At 38.7% G+C, this 21,478-nt stretch overlaps 1 protein-coding gene across 3 annotated transcripts in view; it reads left to right on the forward strand.

The window, feature by feature from the left end:
* Positions 1-21,478, forward strand: part of LOC124711389 (germinal-center associated nuclear protein) — a 294,702-nt gene that overhangs the window by 206,483 nt on the left and 66,741 nt on the right. For all 3 annotated transcript variants that reach the window (XM_047241452.1, XM_047241443.1, XM_047241459.1), the window contains 4 exons: positions 9,498-9,698; positions 12,403-12,530; positions 16,879-16,978; positions 19,617-19,773. In XM_047241452.1, coding sequence (XP_047097408.1) covers positions 9,498-9,698; positions 12,403-12,530; positions 16,879-16,978; positions 19,617-19,773 — 586 coding nt within the window. The remainder of the gene's footprint in view (positions 1-9,497; positions 9,699-12,402; positions 12,531-16,878; positions 16,979-19,616; positions 19,774-21,478) is intronic.

Here is a 21,478-nt window from a genome sequence, read left to right on the forward strand (position 1 = left end):
GGAGGTAAAATAGTCCCCCATTCGGATCTCCGGGCGGGGACTACTCAAGAGGATGTCGTTATCAGGAGAAAGAAAACTGGCGTTCTACGGATCGGAGCGTGGAATGTCAGATCCCGTAATCGGGCAGGTAGGTTAGAAAATTTAAAAAGGGAAATGGATAGGTTGAAGTTAGATATAGTGGGAATTAGTGAAGTTCGGTGGCAGGAGGAACAAGACTTCTGGTCAGGTGACTACAGGGTTATAAACACAAAATCAAATAGGGGTAATGCAGGAGTAGGTTTAATAATGAATAGGAAAATAGGAATGCGGGTAAGCTACTACAAACAGCATAGTGAACGCATTATTGTGGCCAAGATAGATACGAAGCCCACGCCTACTACAGTAGTACAAGTTTATATGCCAACTAGCTCTGCAGATGACAAAGAAATTGAAGAAATGTATGATGAAATTATTCAGATTGTGAAGGGAGACGAAAATTTAATAGTCATAGGTGACTGGAATTCGAGTGTAGGAAAAGGGAGAGAAGGAAACATAGTAGGTGAATATGGATTGGGGGACAGAAATGAAAGAGGAAGCCGCCTGGTCGAATTTTGCACAGAGCACAACATAATCATAACTAACACTTGGTTTAAGAATCATGAATGAAGGTTGTATACGTGGAAGAACCCTGGAGATACTAAAAGGTATCAGATAGATTATATAATGGTAAGACAGAGATTTAGGAACCAGGTTTTAAATTGTAAGACATTTCCAGGGGCAGATGTGGACTCTGACCACAATCTATTGGTTATGACCTGTAGATTAAAACTGAAGAAACTGCAAAAAGGTGGGAATTTAAGGAGATGGGACCTGGATAAACTAAAAGAACCAGAGGTTGTACAGAGATTCAGGGAGAGCATAAGGGAGCAATTGACAGGAATGGGGGAAATAAATGCAGTAGAAGAAGAATGGGTAGCTTTGAGGGATGAAGTAGTGAAGGCAGCAGAGGATCAAGTAGGTAAAAAGACGAGGGCTCATAGAAATCCTTGGGTAACAGAAGAAATATTGAATTTAATTGATGAAAGGAGAAAATATAAAAATGCAGTAAGTGAAACAGGCAAAAAGGAATACAAACGTCTCAAAAATGAGATTGACAGGAAGTGCAAAATGGCTAAGCAGGGATGGCTAGAGGACAAATGTAAGGATGTAGAGGCCTATCTCACTAGGGGTAAGATAGATACCGCCTACAGGAAAATTAAAGAGACCTTTGGAGATAAGAGAACGACTTGTATAAATATCAAGAGCTCAGATGGAAACCCAGTTCTAAGCAAAGAAGGGAAAGCAGAAAGGTGGAAGGAGTATATAGAGGGTCTACACAAGGGCGATGTACTTGAGGACAATATTATGGAAATGGAAGAGGATGTAGATGAAGATGAAATGGGAGATATGATACTGCGTGAAGAGTTTGACAGAGCACTGAAAGACCTGAGTCGAAACAAGGCCCCCAGAGTAGACAATATTCCATTGGAACTACTGACGGCCGTGGGAGAGCCAGTCCTGACAAAACTCTACCATCTGGTGAGCAAGATGTATGAAACAGGCGAAATACCCTCAGACTTCAAGAAGAATATAATAATTCCAATCCCAAAGAAAGCAGGTGTTGACAGATGTGAAAATTACCGAACTATCAGCTTAATAAGTCACAGCTGCAAAATACTAACACGAATTCTTTACAGACGAATGGAAAAACTAGTAGAAGCCAACCTCGGGGAAGATCAGTTTGGATTCCGTAGAAACACTGGAACACGTGAGGCAATACTGACCTTACGACTTATCTTAGAAGAAAGATTAAGGAAAGGCAAACCTACGTTTCTAGCATTTGTAGACTTAGAGAAAGCTTTTGACAATGTTGACTGGAATACTCTCTTTCAAATTCTAAAGGTGGCAGGGGTAAAATATAGGGAGCGACAGGCTATTTACAATTTGTACAGAAACCAAATGGCAGTTATAAGAGTCGAGGGACATGAAAGGGAAGCAGTGGTTGGGAAGGGAGTAAGACAGGGTTGTAGCCTCTCCCCGATGTTGTTCAATCTGTATGTTGAGCAAGCAGTAAAGGAAACAAAAGAAAAATTCAGAGTAGGTATTAAAATTCATGGAGAAGAAATAAAAACTTTGAGGTTCGCCGATGACATTGTAATTCTGTCAGAGACAGCAAAGGACTTGGAAGAACAGTTGAATGGAATGGACAGTGTCTTGAAAGGAGGATATAAGATGAACATCAACAAAAGCAAAACAAGGATAATGGAATGTAGTCTAATTAAGTCGGGTGATGCTGAGGGAATTAGATTAGGAAATGAGGCACTTAAAGTAGTAAAGGAGTTTTGCTATTTGGGGAGCAAAATAACTGATGATGGTCGAAGTAGAGAGGATATAAAATGCAGGCTGGCAATGGCAAGGAAAGCGTTTCTGAAGAAGAGAAATTTGTTAACATCCAGTATTGATTTAAGTGTCAGGAAGTCATTTCTGAAAGTATTCGTATGGAGTGTAGCCATGTATGGAAGTGAAACATGGACGATAAATAGTTTGGACAAGAAGAGAATAGAAGCTTTCGAAATGTGGTGCTACAGAAGAATGCTGAAGATTAGATGGGTAGATCACATAACTAATGAGGAAGTATTGAATAGGATTGGGGAGAAGAGAAGTTTGTGGCACAACTTGACCAGAAGAAGGGATCGGTTGGTAGGACATGTTCTGAGGCATCAAGGGATCACCAATTTAGTATTGGAGGGCAGCGTGGAGGGTAAAAATCGTAGAGGGAGACCAAGAGATGAATACACTAAGCAGATTCAGAAGGATGTAGGTTGCAGTAGGTACTGGGAGATGAAAAAGCTTGCACAGGATAGAGTAGCATGGAGAGCTGCATCAAACCAGTCTCAGGACTGAAGACCACAACAACAACAACAACATTGACCAACTCTTAGTAGATACTATGTCTACACATAATGATCAAGGCCCACTACTTTATATATCACCTGAGCATTTACTACCCTGTTTTTTCTCAAATGGTTATTACAATTAACTCCAATTTGGCTTATCACTGTTTTATAATTATTACACCAGCTCTCCTGCTCCTGTCTCTCTAGGTGTATGATTTGATTTCTACCCTTCTTTCCTTATGTACCTGTATTTATATGAAGAGGCGGAAAAAAAAGTAGAAATGTCACGTACAAAAACAATATAATGTGTGCATCTACCCAGATGTACATATATATTTATTCCCCTACATTCCTTGGCAGTTCTGACATCAATCCAGGTTGCTAATTTGTAATTTTAGAGTTTGTATTTAAGTGTATCTTTGTGTGTATGTTGATATGTGTTTGTACAGCCTGATTCTTTGGCCTACTTAAATGAAATAAGTTGTAGGTTATCGAAAACCACGGAAAATAAGGACTTCTGTGATATGTAGTTGAATATGGAGAGAGAGAAAGATATATAGGTACTCAAATGAGAAGTAAGAAAGAAGAAAGTAGAAATGGTTGCTAAGATCGAAGAAGTGAAAGAAGATAGCCCCAAAGACAGGAAACCTTTCCCACCCTCCTTCCCCAGGATCCATACTTCGCCGGTACTTGAGTGAGAAGCCGGAGGAGGTATGGTATTAATCGTCTCCTACTGGATGGGAATCCTCACCTTCACCCTTGAGGTCCCCAAACAAAATCTTAGTAACACGTATAGGACGGCAAATGGTGAACACTTATTTGCGAGGGTCGTTCGGTAGGTGCGGTGTATGTTCCGTGTTAGCACTGATTTTTCTATTGATGGAAATCATGATTTAGTCTGTAGTACCCACCCTTTCCAAAACTAATACAACAAACCCTCCCCTTTACATCACATTTCATAAAAGGTGTAAGATATTCTATACCAAATAAAATATTATACACTACTATCCTATAGTTGTTTAGTTATTCAGTTTATACTATATTTTATACACACTTAAAATACTATGTTCAGTTTACGTCATCCCAATATTACTCTGTTTGAATAGTACCATGATATTATTTTTCCATTAATACTATATTCTCTTCATGTCATTTCTTGTTTAGAGATCACTGTTTTTCCATGATTCTCTTAAGTCTATTATTGTTCTGTCATATTCAGTTTTCTGTACTCTAAAATTATAGGATAGTTTAAGAATTCATTAATAGATAACAGAATAGTTTAAGATTTGAAGAGAATTCAGTGTAGAAAAACTAATTTTGAAGAAACACCAAACACCTCGGGATCCAACTCACATTGGTAGCATTCCTGCAGGCAGATCCCATGGATCTGACCTTAACCTCACTTGAGCAAGTGCAAACCAGTACTTCTCATTAAACTACTTTTGAAAATCTTCCCAAGAGGAAAAGTTTTCAATGTTTACTGTTCCCCATTCTGAGGCTTCTCCTAATAGATACCCCACCGCAATTCGATCGTTTTTGAAGCTTCCTAAGTCTTGGACAAGACTTGATTGAATCTTTTCAAAAAATGAGTAGGGTATACTTTCCCATTTGGCTTAAACTTAGGAAACTTCTTAGATAACCCTGAATTTGATCCCCATTGTAAATCTGTCATTACTTCACTAGTTAATACTACATTAGGAAAAGTCACCCTATTTTCCATTTTGTTCTGTGTAAGTTTGAATTCTTTCCATCTACATTGGAAGATAAAATTGGAGACACATTGTCGGAGGTTACTCTTGTGGCAACTTTTCTGTCTATCATCTCTTCTACATGTTCCTCCAGATTACTGATATTTATTATGTCTGAAGTGGCTAGTTTCTCTTTAAAATTTCTTTGCAAATTGTCAACTTGAGCGTTAATGCCTAAAATTTGCGGTTTTACTATAGGAATTTGTTTGTCACATTTCTCAACACTTTCCTTTAAAGTGTGTAATCTTTGTTTTACAGCATCAGATGTAACAATACCTACACTCTGAAATGATTCTAATTTTTCGCTAAATTCAGACTCTACACTGTTACATTTATCTTCAATATCGAATTCTAACTTATTTGCTAAATCTTGGAATTGATTAGTCTGTGTCTGATGAAACTCAGTGAACAGCTGATTGACATAACTACTTAAAAAACTACTTAATTCACCTTTAAAATAAATTTTAAAAATTTCGACGTTAGTGGTTAAAATGTCAAATTCATTTTTCAAATTTCCCATGCCTTCACACATCTGGCTAAATTACTTATTTTGTTCATCTACTTTTGCACTTAGCAATTCTAAAGTTTTATTCTGAACGTCCAGTCTATTATTTACTCGAGTATTCATTGTGTCCAATTTAAGACTTAGTTCCTGTCTTAAAGCCGCTGAATCTGCACACTGGGCTTAAATTAAATTCACTACTTCAGACCAGTCTACCACCTCCTTACTCTCTTTAATAGCCATGGCTGGTTCTGAAGTTTCTCCTAGTTGCTGTTCTTGATCCATAACTTTACAGGTTCTAGACCTTGTGAGCATTAAAAAAAATTCTACACTACTTATAATGTCTACAGTTATACAGTCTTTCAAAAGTTCCTTCAACTTTATACTCAATTATTATTTTACACACACCTGGCATAGAGTTCTAGGCTGTGCCGGTTAGCAGATGTGTATTCATCACCAGTGGATAGTACTGTTTTCGTCTGCGTCAAATGTTGGTTTCAGCGTTGACGTTGACGAGTGGATGTGGAGTAACCACCAGTGAGCAGCACCTGGTGTCCGCGTCGGTCGCGATTTGTGTGAGATCTGTGTACTCTCCACACTAAATCTTTTTAGTCGAAGTACTCTTGGTGTAACTCTTCTTAATCTAAAATGTTGAGGTCTGCTCTCCGTTCCTTTGACGTTATTACTTTCCTAAGTCTTTTACTGTGTTGCATTCACAACTTCCTTCCATTTGGTTTCTTGGACTCAACCAATTACTCAAAACAGTTCTTTAATCTTGTTATGCCTGGTTGCTATGGCAATTCAAAATATCTTCTTCCCGTTTCTGTCTTGAAATTCTCGTTTTCTTCAAGACCTGTCGCGGTTGCCACATTCTAACGTTTTGATGACATGAGGAGCTGTGCGAAACTGGATTGCATTCAAATTCACACCTCATTCCCGTCAGTTGACTTATGTGATGTGTTTAGCCGTTCCTCTTCTCTGGATAATCAGCTACATCGATCTCCCAAAAGCTTCTTCTCTGAAGACTATCACTGGTTATAAGAATTTATTTGACTATTTCTCTACTCTTGAAATATTTGGGTACTCACAGAATACTTTCAGTTCAATTACGATATATTTTCAACTTTCACGGGAAACAACTTTACCATTTCTCATATAAACATTTAAAGTTCTGCAAATCAACATAGACATCAAACATTAGACTCAATTAAACACATTCATAATTGCATTGGTGTGACAACCAAATAATTCGTGAACATCACATGCGTCTTGCCTTGTTCCGAGGTGAGTCATGAAGTAAGTTAAAAGTCTGTAGTCAGTTGTTCGTTTGTCTTTTTACAATAATCTCATTCACTAACACAGCAAAGAATAGCTTATAATTACTCCATGTTCTTTCACACAGCATCTTTGGCACTAGCGGCTAACATTTGTCATCGTCAGTGGACTGCCACTCTAACAGTCTTCTCGTAGCAAACTTCCAACCTGCACACACAAACAGGTGGTGCAGTTGATACACCTCCACTGTCCCACTTATATCTGAAATATCATGTGTTCAAGACATCTCCATTTCTTGTTATTACTTAAATTTTATCTGTTTACTTTGATGTTCATAGCATTGCCAGTTTATCAGATAAACATAGGGTTTGTTTTGTCTCCAGAATATTTCTTTCCACTATCACTGAATGAGATGGCGTATTGGTGCGACAATACACTGCCATTTGGTAGGATGTTGGTCTAATCTCTCTGTTCTACAAAGAGCTAGATTTTCCATAGTTTCCTTAAATTGCTTACACCAAACACAGAGACAATGCCTTTGAAAAGAACACTGTCAATTTCTTGACCCATCTTTATCTGTATCCAACCTTGTGCTCCACCTGTAATTATGTCACTGTTAAGAGAACATTAAGACCATAACCTTCCATCACACTGTCCTTGATGTTATGTCTGTTCATTGTCATGTAGAGAAAAATGCAATGAAATTATTGAAGAACACTAAGAGAGTGAGTAAAAAGAATCAGGTAAGTAATAATGTAAAAAGTGCACAAGCAGCAAATTCTTCCAAAGAGATAGATGAAAATATAATTAACTGAAAGAGGCAGTAGGAATGTGAGTGACTGAGATGCAATGAGCAACTGAATGAGAGGTAGTTGCCATGTAAGAGGGAGACTGAATGGAATAGCTCTTTGTCACAGATGAGTGGGATATGGTTAGACTTCATACTGGGTCTTGGTAGAATAGTCAAGAACAGCATATGAGGGCATTTGTTTGCTGCCAGATAGTGGATGGACAGCACTTTACAGCTCTGCAAATGACCTGTATCTTCAGAAAGGCAATACAATGTCCCATGGTGCATGAATAGTGTCAAGATGCTGTGAGCAAACAACTATGTAGATGAAGGTGTGTGCTTAGTGCCCCAGATCAACTGATCTCAAAACTATTGTACACATTATAGGATGTTACTGAGCAATGTGTGCACACTCTGGCCCCAGCTTTGATCAGTATCAATGAGCTGTGAGCAATGGTTGAGTGGTCATGGGTCAGGATGGCACCTCAACATTTTTGGTGTCTCATGATGAGCAAGCCATGACACGTTGCCATTGTCAGAGAGATAGAAGTTTTACACACTTCTAGGTAGCTGTCTCTAATTCAGCTTCTCATGGGTGCATAATTTGCGTGCAAAATTATAATTAAGCAAATTTAATGAGATACTATTTTATCATAAAAGGAAATATATCATCTTCAGCTTTCTTAAGTTTCTCACTGGGAGCAGTGGTGTCAAAAACCATAATTGTGAGTGTCTTTTTTTTTTTGTGCCTATCTGTGACTCAGCATCTCTGCTATATGGTGAGTAGCCACTTTCCTTCTCATAATATTGTTACATTCCACCTTGGATTTTCCATTGTTTGGAAATCGTTATAGATTACATTTAAAGATATCCCATAACATATTTTTCTGTTCATGCAGCTGTATACAAAATGTGATTTACATACAAATTCTGCTGGTGTGGTAATACTTAGGGAAACACAATCTGATTGTCACAGAAGGAGGATACGAGGGTCGTTCAATAAGTAATGCCCCACATTTTTAAAAAAAAAAGCCATTAACATACATAGACAAACATCCTTGTTGGTGCTTCACATTTGATGTTTGTTCTATGCGCCGGTGAAGTTTCGAACCATTCTGGCATATAGCAGAGCCATAGTACAGTGTCATAATGGTATCTACAAATGACTCATGTTGCAAGCAGTGTGCTGTTATTGAATTCTTGTGTACAGAAAAAGAAACTGTGGTGAACATCCATAAACATTTGTGTGCGGTGTATGGTGATGCTGCAGTTGATAGAAGTACAGTTGGGTGATGGGTAAAAATATTACAGCCTCAGGAAATGCAGAAACAGAGCTCCATGATCAGCCATGCTCGGGGCGTCCTGTCACAACCACTGTTCCAGACACGCTGAATCATGCGGGTGCCATTATGTGTGCCAACTGGCGCATCACAACTCACCAATAGGCTCTACAGTTGTTGGTCATCATTGGCTGTTTGTCTTCAAGGACCGAGACTTGGATCTTCAAATAGGTGCTCATGATGGGTTCAACGAATGTTCACAGCAGACCACAAGATTCAAAGACCTAGCACACTCGGACTTCCATCTCTTTGGGCCGCTTAAAGATTCTCTTTGGGGAACATGCTTTGAAGATGATGAAAGTGTCAGTAACGCAGTGAAAACAGGATAAGAGCTTTTTCCAGCAGGAAATACATGCTCTTCTACAATTTTGGCATATGGCCATAGAATGTGATGGAGACTATGTAGAAAAATAGGACATGGACAACCCATGTTGATGTGTATTGTCACCAAATTCTGACTCTTAACAATAAATATGTTCTGAGAAAAAAATGTCAGGCATTACTTATTGAATGACCCTCCTACATAGTCAATATGTGTAATCAGTGAGATTTTAGTCAACTTGTCATTCGAAGACAGCAGATAACTGCATATTTGAGAGTAGGATAGCATTCGATGCTACGATGATAGAGCAACTGAGGTAGCTACTGCGTACATCAGAAGGAAGGAAAGGAAATTTGGATTGAGAGGCAAACTCTTACTTTAGAACATATGTAAGCAAGTTGACTTCTCTGAAAAATAGTTAATTTTTCAAGTTAAATGTTTCACACTATGCCAAACACAAATGCAGCTGCAAAACATCACCAGCCAAATATTCTTTTGCTCATCCACAGTAAGCAGTAACATTTTCAATGCCTACTATAATTTTATAATTTGTTTTCTTGATATTTCATTGTACTTTTTTTCTTTTCCTTCATTTTTGAACATAGAATCCCAAGACTATTATTCATCTATATAATGCAGCAATTGATAGACTGCTGTTTGCTTGTCTGGATGAGGATCTCTTAGAATACTCATTTGGACCACCAGAATTTGAGGATCATTTAGATGATCCCTCACAGCACACAAGTGGATTCCAAGTGTGCCCAAAGTACTGGGGATCTCCACACTACTGCAAATTTTTGTTTGATGTAAGTTGAACAGTATTTGTGGTTTGCTCTTTATTATTTAACTGTTTGAAATAATTACAGTTATTCGGATTGTGATGTGATGGAAATAGAAATAAAGATTTTGAAGACAAACAAAAAGAAATATTGTGTGTTCACAGAAATGTAGCTATGGCATTTAAATGAAGGCTTGCCCAATGTTTTAACTAATATTATGTTGAATGTAATGCAGTTTTTAAGCTTTTGTGGATCATATGTCTTCCATTCTCAGTTAACATTGATGAGATTTTAAATCCTGGAAAGCAGCTATTTCATACTCTAAGTTGCATGATGTGCCAGCAAGAAGGAATCGTCTTTTAACTCTTAGTCTCAATATGTACACTATGTGATCAAAAGTATCTGGACACTTGGTTGAAAATGACTTACACGTTTGTGGTGCCCTCCATCAGTAATGCTGGAATTCAATATGGTATTAGCCCACCCTTAGCCTTGATAACAGCCTCCACTCTTCCAGGCATATGTTCAGTCAGATGCTGGAAGGTTTCTTGGGGAATGACAACCCACTCTTCACAGAATGCTGCACTGAGGAGAGGTATTGATGTTGGTCGGTGAGGCCAGGCACGAAGTCAGCATTCCAAAACATCCCAAAGCTGTTCTATAGGATCCAGGTCAGAACTCTGTGTAGGCTAGTCCATTACAGGGATTTTATTGTCGTGTAACCACTCTGCCACAGGCCATGCATTATTATGAACAGGTGCTTGATCATGTTGAAAGATGCAGTCACCATCCCCAAATTGCTCTTCAACAGTGAGCAGCAAGAAGGTGTTTAAAACATCAGTGTAGGCCTGTGCTGTGAGAGTGCAATGCAAAACAACAAGGGGTGCAAGCCCCCTCCATGAAAAATACGACCACACCATAACACCACCACCTTCGAATTTTCGTATTGGCACTACACACACCGGCAGATGATGTTCACCAGGGATTCGCCATACGCACACCTTGCCATCGGATTGCCACATGGTGTACAGTGATTCGTAACTCCACCTAATGTTTTTCCACTGTTCTATCATCCAGTGTTTACTCTCCTTACACCAAGCAAGGTGACATTTGCTATTTACCAGCGTGATGTGTGGGTTACGAGCAGCCGCTCGACCGTGAAATCCAAGTTTTTTCATCTCCTGCCTAACCGTCATAGTACTTGCAATGGATCCTGATGCAGTTTGGAATTCCTGTGTGATGATCTGGATAGATGTCTGCCTATTACACATCATGACCCTCTTCAACTGTCGGCAGTCTCTGTCAGTCATCATACAAGGTTGGCCTGTACGCTTTTGTGCTGTACGTGTCCCTTCACGTTTCCACTTCACAGTCACATCGGGAACAGTTGATCTAGGGATGTTTAGGAATGTGGAAATCTTGCATACAGACATATGACGCAAGTGACACCCAATCACCTGACCACATTTTAAGTCTGTGAGTTCTGCGGAGTGCCCCATTCTGCTCTCTCACAATGTCTAATGAGTACTGAGGTCGCTGATATGGAGTACCTGGCAGTAGGTGGCAACGCAATGCACCTAATATGAGAAACGTATGTTTTTGGAGGTGTCCGGATACTTTTGATCACATAGTGTATGTCTAAGGAAGGCCATAAAGTCAAGCACTGTCTAAATTTTTAAAACTGCTGTACTATATATGTATATTTAATTTATGTCAATTAGGCAAACATACACTGTGTGTCCCAGTTCTGTTAGGACTGCTCATATGATATTTCGAACTCTAATGCTCCCTCGTTGTGACTTGTGGTTTACGATCCTTGTAGTTTCATCAACAGCCATGTAGAAGGTCAAAGTGCTAACATAGTTGCAGTAGGTGTCCTGTCTGCGAATGTATGTGTCTGACATTTGTCGGAAAATGATGGTGGAGCAGCGAGGCAACATTAAGTTTTGTGTTTGTGGGTGAGAACTTGCTGAATTTGATCTGAATACTTAGAAGCTGGTTCCTGGTTGCTCATCCATGGCAATGTCCCAGCCCACAAGGTGAAGATTGTGTGCAATTTTTGGACAGCATATGGATCACAGTCCTGGATCAGCTGCTGTATTCACTGCTAAATACAGTTCCGAAAAAGCACTATAGTTACTATTTAAGAACACTTTTAAAACAATTTCAGCTGTGTATTGATTCAGTGGGAGACTGTAATCTATTAATCCATGACTTCCATTTTCCATAGCCACAGTCCTAATGGATATGGGATACATGGTGTAAATGCTACAGTTATCTGGTACAGTTACATGTTTATCCTAGAAATCTCTGAAATTTTTATTTCTAAGTTTTACAGTAGATGAAAAATATTCATTAAACAGACTTGGGATTTCATACTGACTTCCTATGAAATTCCCATGTTAGTTAATGTGGAGAGTGTTAAATAACTCCCATTTTGCAATTATAAAATTTTTGTTGTAAGAATAAAATAATGAAATTAAAGATCTAAACAAACCAAAGATCATATTATTTTTTTCTAATTTAATGTTTATGGGAAAATTATTCTACTTCTAATAACTTTTGACTTTGGGGCAATTCTTTTTACTCCCCCCCCCCCCCCCCCACCCCCACCCCCTAACGCCCACCTCTCCCTTCCCTCTGTAGGTATGAAAAATTGGTATAGTAATTGCATGTGTAACAGACTCCTTAAAATATGAAAATATTAAACTTTTTAAAATTTCTTTTGCAGTTGATGCATAGTCTCCAATTGTCAGAAGACATTAGTTGGCCACCTGTAAATTATGTTGATCTCCTTAAGTCTCTTGAGCAGTATTGTACAGAAAATCAGCTGCAGTATGCAGTGTGGGATATAAACAGGTGGGCTATGAAAAACTAATTGTAAGGGCACTGCAATTTCTTGCATTTGAGTTGTTAAAAAAACTCATTGGTCAATATAATTATATTTTTAAGTATACAGCACAAGTTCTATTTGATGCAGTCTGTATGCAGTGGAACTAACAACACATTGTACCCACAAGACAGATTCAACTATCTAAATGTGTCTGCAAATCTTGACAATGTGTTAGCAGTTTAAGTAATTTATTGTTTGCAGAAGGTATTTTAATTAATTGTTGTTGTTGTGGTCTTCAGTCCTGAGACTGGTTTGATGCAGCTCTCCATGCTACTCTATCCTGTGCAAGCTTCTTCATCTCCCAGTACTTACTGCAACCTACATCCTTCTGAATCTGCTTAGTGTATTCATCTCTTGGTCTCCCTCTATGATTTTTACCCTCCACGCTGCCCTCCAGTGCTAAATTTGTGATTCCTTGATGCCTCAAGACATGTCCTACCAACCGATCCCTTCTTCTAGTCAAGTTGTGCCACAAACTTCTCTTCTCCCCAATCCTATTCAATACCTCCTCATTAGTTATTTGATCTACCCACCTTATCTTTAGCATTCTTCTGTAGCACCACATTTCGAAAGCTTATATTCTCTTCTTGTCCAAACTAGTTATCGTCCATGTTTCACTTCCCTACATGGCTACACTCCATACAAATACTTTCAGAAACGACTTCCTGACACTTAAATCTATACTCGATGTTAACAAATTTTTCTTCTTCAGAAACGATTTCCTTGCCATTGCCAGTCTACATTTTATATCCTCTCTACTTCGACCATCATCAGTTATTTTACTCCCTAAATAGCAAAACTCCTTTACTACTTTAAGTGCCTCATTTCCTAATCTAATTCCCTCAACATCACCCGATTTAATTTGACTACATTCCATTATCCTCGTTATGCTTTTGTTGATGTTCATCTTATATCCTCCTTTCAAGACAGTGTCCATTCCGTTCAACAGCTCTTCCAAGTCCTTTGCTGTCTCTGACAGAATTACAACGTCATCGGCAAACCTAAAAGTTTTTACTTCTTCTCCATGAATTTTAATACCTACTCCGAATTTTTCTTTTGTTTCCTTTACTGCTTGCTCAATATACAGATCGAATAACATCGGGGAGAGGCTACAACCCTGTCTCACTCCTTTCCCAACCACTGCTTCCCTTTCATGCCCCTCGACTCTTATAACTGCCATCTGGTTTCTGTACAAATTGTAAATAGCCTTTTGCTCCCTGTATTTTACCCCTACCACCTTCAGAATTTGAAAGAGAGTATTCCAGTTAACATTGTCAAAAGCTTTCTCTAAGTCTAAAAATGCAAGAAACGTAGGTTTGCCTTTTCTTAATTAATTATAAGGTGTTATTAGAAGGGAAAAATTACATAAAACTATTTAACAATACTATTTCATTAAACTAAGATATAACTCCCCGCCCCTCATGAACCAGGGACCTTGCCGTTGGTGGGGAGGCTTGCGTGCCTCAATGATACACATAGCCGTACCATAGGTGCAACCACAACGAAGGGGTATCTGTTGAGAGGCCAGACAAACGTGTGGTTCCTGAAGAGGGGCAGCAGCCTTTTCAGTAGTTGTAGGGGCAACAGTCTGGATGATTGACTGATCTGGCCCTGTAACACTAACCAAAGCGGCCTTGCTGTTGTGGTACTGCGAACGGCTGAAAGCAAGGGGAAACTACAGCCGTAATTTTTCCTGAGGGCATGCAGCTTTACTGTATGATTAAATGATGATTGCGTCCTCTTGGGTAAAATATTCCAGAGGTAAAATAGTCCCCCATTCGGATCTCCGGGCGGGGACTACCCAAGAGGACGTCGTTATCAAGAGAAAGAAAACTGTTATTCTACGGATCGGAGCGTGGAATGTCAGATCTCTTAATCGGGCAGGTAGGTTAGAAAATTTAAAAAGGGAAATGGATAGGTTAAAGGTAGATATAGTGGGAATTAATGTAGTTTGGTGGCAGGAGGAACAAGACTTTTGATCAGGTGAATACAGGGTTATAAATACAAAATCAAATAGGGGTAATGCAGGAGTAGGTTTAATAATGAATAAAGAAATAGGAGTGCGGGTAAGCTACTACAAACAGCATAGTGAACGCATTATTGTGGCCAAGAGAGACACGAAGCCCATGCCTACTACAGTAGTACAAGTTTATATGCCAACTAGCTCTGCAGATGATGAAGAAATTGATGAAATGTATGATGAGATAAAAGAAATTATTCAGGTAGTGAGGGGAGACGAAAATTTAATATTCATGGGTAACTGGAATTCGAGAGTAGGAAAAGGGAGAGAAGGAAACATAGTGGGCGAATATGGATTGGGGGAGAGAAATGAAAGAGGAAGCCATGTGGTAGAATTTTGCACAGAGCATAACTCAATCATAGCTAACACTTGGTTCAAGAATCATGAAAGAAGGTTGTATACATGGAAGAATCCTGGTGATACTAAAATGTATCAGATAGATTATATAATGGTAAGACAGAGATTTAGGAACCAGGTTTTTTAATTGTAAGACATTTCCAGGGGCAGATGTGGACTCTGACCACAATCTATTGGTTATGAACTGTAGATTAAAACTGAAGAAACTGCAAAAACGTGGGAATTTAAGGAGATGGGATCTGGATAAACTGACTAAACCAGAAGTTGCACAGAGTTTCAGGGAGAGCATAAGGGAACAATTGACAAGAATGGGGGAAAAAAATACGGTAGAAGAAGGATGGGTAGCTTTGAGGAATGAAATAGTGAAGGCAGCAGAGGATCAAGTAGGTAAAAAGACAAGGGCTAGTAGAAATCCTTGGGTAACAGAAGAGATACTGAATTTAATTGATGAAAGGAGAAAATACAAAAATGCATTAAGTGAAGCAGGAAAAAAAGAATACGAACATCTCAAAAATGAGATCGACAGGAAGTGCAAAATGGCTAAGCAGGGATGGCTAGAGGGCAAATGTAAGGATGTAGAGGCTTATCTCACAAGGGGTAAGATAGATACTGCCTACAGGAAAATTAAAGAGACCTTTGGAGAAAAGGGAACCACTTGCATGAATGTCAAGAGCTCAGATGGAAACCCAGTTCTAAGCGAAGAAGGGAAGGCAGAAAGGTGGAAGGAGTATATAGAGGACAATATTCCACCACCAATTAGATGAGCTCAGCTGCTGATGTGTGAATCGTATTTGCCTTGGCGCCACAAAAGGTGCTGGACAGTTTATGGATGATGTTAACATTTGTCCTCATTTTACCTGCAGTCTGTCAGGTGCTCCTCTTAGAGAGAGAGAGAGAGAGAGAGAGAGAGAGAGAGAGGGAGGGAGGGAGACTTGTAGATATTTAGGATAGCTGTTGAAAGTTGACATTAAGTTCTCTTCTGGCTGGACTGTTACTAAAGTGGAAGCACTATACTTCCATCTTAGTTGTGTTTAGCTACCATCTCCATTAGTGAAAATAGTGACTCAGCAGCTATCTCTCACAGCTCAAACTGTTTTTGGTGGCATCTAATGATTCAAGTTGTGCAACTACAGCCCAATTTTCTCCATAGCCGACCTTCCTGGATTTTGTATTTGTCATGTCAGAAATATAAAGACTGAAGGAAAGCTAAGCCATGTGACAGCCTGATGTTTAATATTTTGTTGGAGCTAATTCTTGCCTTGGTAACCACTTTAAAAGTTGTCTCTGCAAGCGTATTATCAGTGAGGAGGATGTTACAGCTGCATAGAATTATCCAGAATAGTTTGTATAACAGCTCATGTCTGCTAACAGCATCTTGATCTGCACTTAAATCTCTGAAAGAAATCAATGTTTTTTTGGTAGATTGCCTTTATATGAGTTATCAGAGAGGGTACTTGGTCTGTGTAGCCTCTTGCAGGTTGAAACCCTGCTTGCTCATCTGGCATTGATTCCAGTATCTTAGGCTCAATCTGTTGTGTAGAAGCCTCTCAAGCCATTTGTATATGGTGCTGAGCAACGATTGGTCTATAATTCTTTGGCTGGTCTGTTGGTTTTCGCAGCTTAAGCAATGAAACCCTAAATTACAGTGAAAAATTATCAATAAGCTTATGGCATACTACCATTTATCTTTTAAAGGATTTTTTAAAATTTGTTTTGGATGATAACTATAAGCATTGCCACATTTTAATATGAGTGTAAATTGAACTGTAACTGTTTTGTTACCACATATTGAAATATGTTTATGGTTTATTGATAGACATGTTGATGATTTGCATCATTTTTCGGAGATATCATGTGCTATGAAACTTTATTGTGTGTCAAAAAGCAAGCCTCTCATCTGTTTATATTGAATTAAAGAACATATGGTTTGTTTTCAGGCTTTTTGAACATTACCTCAGGGATGTTATCAAGGAAGGCCATGAAGATTTAGATTTCAAACAGTTTTTAGCTGATTTCCCATGGATAAAGTTGGTAGAGGTAAGTAACTCCATTTTATCTATCAACCTGTCAAATTTGTGTGGTTTTTTAAAGCAACATCTAAAAATGTAGACATATCAACAAAGCCTGTTTGTCATTGGGTGTGGGGTAGCACTTAGTTACTGGGTGATTTAGAATTGATCCCAAGTTTGATCCAACCCCCCTCTTAGTACCATTTTTTATTTAATATTGACTTCTAAAAGATTTCAGAAACTTCTTGCTATGATTATTATTCTGAAAGTTTTGATGTTATGTGTAAAAAGGAGGGCACTTTGTTCGGTAGGCAATTCAAACCCATATGTTCTTTTGTCATGCTCATGTAATAAAATTATTTTCACTTGTAAGTGTTGGCTTCCATTCAAGAATGTGCTTTCGTATTTGATAAATGATTCTGTTCACTGTGGGACATAGTTTTGTGGGGATGCTGGGTATCTCTGAACACCAAACTTGCAGTGTCTCCAGTTAACTGACAAGCAACAACTGTCGTCTGCATGTTGAGTAAACTGTATGCAAGCTGTTTGTTATTCTTAAAGTCTGTACAGTCAAGAGATTATTGCATACAAAAATGTCCATGGATTATCTGCACTTTAGATAGCTGTTAGTGTTTTTGTGGAAGGCTATTTATAATCAGACTAACAGTTTAAAAGGATTGGTCCATATTATCAAATGTAACACATGGGATGTGTTACATTAATGCTTATTTTTACTTCAAAACCACTGCCCAGCAATGATTCCTGAATAATGAGGATAAGCTCAATAACTGGGAGAAATTTTCATGTAGAATTTGAGAGAAAAGCATTGACCTCAGTGTCAAGAGGAGGCAACACAGTTGTTTATATAGTTGATATTAAAAAGAGCTAGAGTGAATACAAATAAAGGAAGGAGTTAAAGTGACCACTCAACATGCTGTTGAGTCTCCAACAGGGCTGCAGCAACAGTACAGTGTAGTTGGCCAGAATATTATAGTTGCTCATACATATGATTGTATGTCTGAGGGTAACAACAATATGGAAAGGATAGATTGCTACTCACCAAGTAGAGTTGCAGACAAGCACAATGAAAAAGAATGCTAGATATAGTCAGCTATTGAACTAAGTCCTTCATCCAACATAGAAAACTCTCATTCACACACACACACACACACACACACACACACACACACACACAGCCACTGTTGTCTCCAGGTGCTAATCCTGACTGCAACTGCTTCTGAGGTAAGCAGCAATATTTGCTGAGGTGGAGAGTGGGCGTGCAGAAGTAGTGTGGGGTGCGAAGGAGAAGGGATAGCAGAGTAGATGTTGGAGAGGATATTGGTACTACCTATGAGGATGTGTAGGGTGGTAGGGATGGGACAGGGCTTCAGTGTACTGCATGCAGCATCTGGAGAATGTCCTTGGGGAGAGGGGTAGGGGTTCGAGTAGAGAAGGGAAGGGTATGCTCAGGGATAGCTGGATTTTAGAATGACCTCATTGTTTTTCTTTAAATCAGCCTTCATATATTTTCTCAGTATTTTACATAGTTCAGATACTCCATAACGTCACATTAGATTAAATTATAACTTCCCTTCTCAGTTGAAGTAAATTTCGAGTTTTATCACAAAAGTTTCCTAGTTGACCTTTATTTTAATTTGAGCCACCAGCCTCTTATGCAGTTGAAACCATTGTTTCTGCAAGCTTTTTATCCACTGAATTTTGAAATTTTTGCTTGAAGACATACTGGAAGCTTTCTTTGTTTTCTTCAGATTTTAAGAGGTAAATGTTCTGAAATTGTTCACCAGCAATGAGTGTCGGTTATTTCCCCACTGATGCAGGTCTGCTCACTTTTATTGATAATAATATTTGTTAACCATTTGATCTTGTGGGTATATAAATACAAACGCAGTTTGGGGAATTATTGTGACAACAAGAGGTTGGAGATGAACAGTAGACAATGATTGAGATGAGAGATTAACACTGATCTTTAAAATGAACTTACTTCTTCATTTTAAAGTTGAGTGGTGGTGTGGCCTCTCAGCCATTTTGTTCACTTATCCAAATAATTGTAAGTCCCCTGCACTCTTCATTTGTTACACTATCATCATATCATATCACAATGCTACATCTTGTCACTATTTACACTAACAATACATGATTTGCATCTAGGTATCACTGTCATTCTGAAGTTTCCTGGTACACCCTTTGAAAAGCTGGTTTACTTTAAAGCAGAATGGACAACTCACTCTGTTCTCTGTGATATGCTGTTATCATTGCCTCCATGTGTAAGCTAATCTGCTAATCTATCAACTGTGATATATCATCAGCTTAGTATTTTAAATGCTGAACATCTGGAACTTGTGCACAAGCAAATGTTACATAAAATATAATGCTGTAACAGTAATACGTTTTTTGGCAGGAAGGGGGAAAACTAATAATTTAACATTTTCCAAGCTATTATCATAACTCTCTCTCTTTCTCTCTCTCCACCTCCACCATTTTTCAGTAATAATATTCAGTTGAAGTGGGTGCAATACGAGGTACAGTACTCTTCTATGTTGAAAGTATTGAAGTATGTTGTTGTGTGTGTGTGTTTTTATTGAAGAGTGAAGGAAAATTTCATATGTAAAAGTGTCATTCTCATGTACTAAACTTTTTATTTCCAGATTTTGGCTGAACATAAACTGAGGAATACTGATTACACAGATCCATTTGTCAAAGGATATAGTAAGAGACCAATTGTAGTGATTGTAAGGAAATCATTTTTGGAGGTATTTCTAACAACACCATGGTGGTTATCAGAGGCAGAATCATTACACTCAGGTGAGCTGTTAAATGCTTTCAAGGTTTAATTCTGTTTGTATAAGACGGTTAAAGAAGTTCTGAGTCAATACGGAGATTGTTGTGCAGTCTGTGGTGCAGTTGTCATTTGTTTGTTTTGAGCAGCCAGTGATCATTCATTTCAACCTAGTTAGTTTCCAGCTGCTATCTGTGATGCACCAGTAGAGCAGCAAGTTACATACTTAGCTTTTTATGTTTTTTTGTAGTTTACTTTGTAAATCCAGTGTGTGTTTTTATATTTAAGAGGTGTAATCTCGCATTTTAGTAACTGTAAAGTGTAGATTATGCAGTCTGTAGCATAGTTGTCATTTCTATAAAGCAGCCAGTCACACAGCTCAGTAAGGCATCAGCGTCTGTTGGTGACATTTGAGAAAAGTAGTAAGATACATATTTAGAATGAAAAAGAGACGTAAAAAACTTCAAACAACAAAGATAGCTACTTTACAGTATTTATTTAGATTGCAAACTAACTTGCCATCTTCAGATCTTATGCAATACATTTCAGTGAATCTTCACCATGTCACATCGTAAAAAGACATTCCGAGAATGTGTATTTTTATGATGTGACACATTCGAGATTCATTGAAATGTATTGTATAAATGTATTGTATAAGTTAGCTTGTAGTGATCTTGGCTGTTTGAAGATTTTTGCTTCTATTTTCATATTCATGTAGATGCCACTATAGGTGAAGAATGTTAAGTGTGTGTGTGTGTATATATAAAAAACAAAGAAGCTGTAACTTACCAAATGAAAGCGTTGGTATGTTGGTAGAGACAATATAAACAATAAAAAACACACACACACAAATTTCAAGCTTTCGCAACCGAAGGTTGCTTCATCAGGAAAGAGGGAAGGAGGGGGAAAGATGAAAGGATGTGGGTTTTAAGGGAGAGGGTAAGGAGTCATTCCAATCCCGGGAGCAACCAGGGGTTGCGAAGGCTTGAATATTTGTGTGTGTATTTGTGTTTTTTATTGTGTCCATCAACATACCAAAGCTTTCTCGTTTGGTAAGTTAAAGCATCTTTATTTTTATATATATATTTTTCCCATGTGGAATGTTTCCCTCTATTATATATAAACCTGGAGACAGAATTACTGAAACAGTACCTGTATGTTAGAAGTATTGACCCTGGCTGTTGAGACACTTGTCCACTGCGACACAAGGCGGTGAATGGCTGTCTCCTAAAATTCCCGGGGCTGCAATGGCAACCATGGGTGAGATTGCCTGGTCCTTTTCATTTGGTTGCTTGGCGAAGGTTGGTCAAGGTTTGCGAGTAACACTGTGCATTCACTGTTGTCCCGTGCTGCAGCAAGTGAATGAGAAGGGGGCCATCTTGGCTAAAGAAGAATGTCAGCATAACCTTTCCTGCACTCGTGTGGATGGCCTAGGTGTTTTTTTTTTTACCCTGGATGCTTCCACTGGAGACTTAGTCATTTTGATTCTGGTTCAAAGTGATGGCACCATAACTCATCTCCAGCCACCTCTTGTGTCAGGAACACATTCCCTTCCAGAGCCTAGTGCTGCAGATGAGCAAGACAGAGGGCCTTTCGACTTGCTTCCTGGTGTGGTTGAAGACTGTGGGGCACCCATTGGGCAATCACTTTGCACATGTGCAGTCGTTCCTTGTGAACACTTCTGACGATCAATCCGACCACAGCAGCTATGGCTTTCACTATCAGGCAGCG

Source organism: Schistocerca piceifrons, chromosome 1, assembly GCF_021461385.2.
Source record: "Schistocerca piceifrons isolate TAMUIC-IGC-003096 chromosome 1, iqSchPice1.1, whole genome shotgun sequence".
Classification (NCBI taxonomy): domain Eukaryota; kingdom Metazoa; phylum Arthropoda; class Insecta; order Orthoptera; family Acrididae; genus Schistocerca; species Schistocerca piceifrons.